A 2,500-nucleotide genomic window follows, 5' to 3' on the forward strand; every position below is an offset into this window, starting at 1 on the left:
GGCAGTGGACAATCCCTCCTGAAGCAAATGTGGGGTTTAAGGCCTTGCTCAAGGGTCCAACAGCCATGTTACACTGCAGCTTGAACACCAATCTCCCAGGTTCCAGTCAGGTACCTTTGCTACTAGGCTACAGGCTGTTTTTTTTAACAAATTCTCTCTCTCCTTCTGTCTCTCTCACCCTCCCTCCCTTCTCCCACCCTCTCTCTCTCCTCCCTCTCCCTCTCCCCTGTCTCTCTCCCCTCTCTCTCCCTCTCCCTCCCTTTCTCTCTCCTCTCCTCTCTCCTCTCTCCCTTCGTCTCTCTCTCTCTCTCTCTCTCCTTCTTCTCTCTCTCTCTCTCTCCCACCCTCTCTCTCTCTCCCTCCCTCCTTCCCTCTCCCCTGCCTCTCTCTCCCTCTCTCTCCTCTCTCCCCCCTCTCTCTCTCTCTCCCTCTCTCTCTCTCTCTCTCCCAGGCCGCTCATCAAACTCAGCATCACGTGGCGGAAGGACGGGGCCCGTGGTGAGCAGCGGTCTGAGCGACTTCAACCGCAGGCTGACGGTGATCAGCCCCCTGGTGGCCGACGCGGGGTACTACGAGTGCGAGGCCGTCCTGAGGAGCAGCAGCGTGCCGTCCGTCAGCGCCGGCGCCTATCTGCACGTGCTCGGTAACCCGCCCGTCACGCAGGCCCCGCCCCCCTACACCTGCACGTGCTCGGTAACCCGCCCGTCACGCAGGCCCCCCGCCCCCTACACCGCGGGGCCTATCTGCACGTGCTCGGTAACCCGCCCGGTCACGCAGGCCCCGCCCCCTACACCGCGGGGCCTATCTGCACGTGCTCGGTAACCCGCCCGTCACGCAGGCCCCGCCCCCTACACCGCGGGCCTATCTGCACGTGCTCGGTAACCCGCCCGTCACGCAGCCCCGCCCCCCTACACCTGCACGTGCTCGGTAACCCGCCCGTCACGCAGGCCCCGCCCCCTACACCTGCACGTGCTCGGTAACCCGCCCGTCACGCAGGCCCCGCCCCCTACACCTGCACGTGCTCGGTAACCCGCCCGTCACGCAGGCCCCGCCCCCCCTACACCTGCACGTGCTCGGTAACCCGCCCGTCACGCAGGCCCCGCCCCCTACACCTGCACGTGCTCGGTATCCCGCCCGTCACTCAGGCCCCGCCCCCTACACCGCGGGGCCTATCTGCACGTGCTCGGTAACCCCGCCCGTCACGCAGGCCCCGCCCCCCTACACCTGCACGTGCTCGGTAACCCGCCGTCACGCAGGCCCCGCCCCCTACACCGCGGCTCAGCACAGTACCACACGCTTCAGTCCCCGTTGAACCCCTAAACAAAGGGTCACACACTCTCCAGTCTCATGTTGAACCCCTAAACAAAGGGTCACACACTCTCCAGTCTCATGTTGAACCCCTAAACAAAGGTCACACACTCTCCAGTCTCACATTGAACCCCTAAACGAAGGGTCACACACTCTCCAGTCTCATGTTGAACCCCTAAACGAAGGGGTCACACACACTCTCCAGTCTCATGTTGAACCCTAAACGAAGGGTCACACACTCTCCAGTCTCATGTTGAACCCCTAAACGAAGGGTCACACACTCTCCAGTCTCATGTTGACCCCTAAACAAGAGGTCACACACACTCTCCAGACTCATGTTGAACCCCTAAACAAAGGGTCACACACTCTCCAGTCCCATGTTGAACCCTAAACGAAGGGTCACACATCTCTCCAGTCTCATGTTGAACCCCTAAACGAAGGGTCACACACTCTCCAGTCCCATGTTGAACCCCTAAACGAAGGGTCACACACTCTCCAGTCTCATGTTGAACCCCTAAACGAAGGGTCACACACTCTCCAGTCTCATGTTGAACCCCTAAACAAAGGGTCACACACTCTCCAGTCTCATGTTGAACCCTAAAACGAAGGGTCACACACTCTCCAGTCTCATGTTGAACCCCTAAACGAAGCGTCACACACTCTCCAGTCTCATGTTGAACCCCTAAACGAAGGTCACACATTCTTCAGTCCCAAGTTGAACCCCTAAACGAAGGGTCACACACTCTCCAGTCTCATGGTGAACCCCTAAACGAAGGGTCACACACTCTCCAGTCTCTTGGTGAACCCCTAAACGAAGGGTCACACACTCTCCAGTCTCATGTTGAACCCCTAAACGAAGGGTTACACACTCTCCAGTCCCATGTTGAACCCCTAAACAAAGGGTCACACACGCTTCAGTCTCATGCAGTTATTTTCACTGGCAGTTAGGAATCAAGAGGGGACATCCTTTCTTTTATGTTCAGCTGGGGTCTGCTCTCCCTAAACAAACACCTCTGTCATGGGTGTGAAGTGTGAAAACTCTCAGATGAAAAATACATTTTTCCTGACAAAGAACCCTTTAACCCTTCAGCGCCGAGAGTGCCATATGAAATTAACTACCGTAAAAACCCAAGGGGTGCTCTCGACTTTATGCCTATTCTACCAATCAAAATGACTGCTATCCTGTTGTTCT

General features: G+C 57.5%; 1 protein-coding gene across 1 annotated transcript in view; it reads left to right on the forward strand.

The window, feature by feature from the left end:
- sdk2b (sidekick cell adhesion molecule 2b) overlaps positions 1-2,500 on the forward strand; it is a 268,719-nt gene that overhangs the window by 180,391 nt on the left and 85,828 nt on the right. The window contains 2 exon segments of the mRNA XM_061230561.1: positions 452-494; positions 496-643. Of these exon segments, the coding sequence (XP_061086545.1) occupies positions 452-494; positions 496-643 (191 nt within the window).

This window comes from Conger conger, chromosome 2, assembly GCF_963514075.1.
Source record: "Conger conger chromosome 2, fConCon1.1, whole genome shotgun sequence".
Classification (NCBI taxonomy): domain Eukaryota; kingdom Metazoa; phylum Chordata; class Actinopteri; order Anguilliformes; family Congridae; genus Conger; species Conger conger.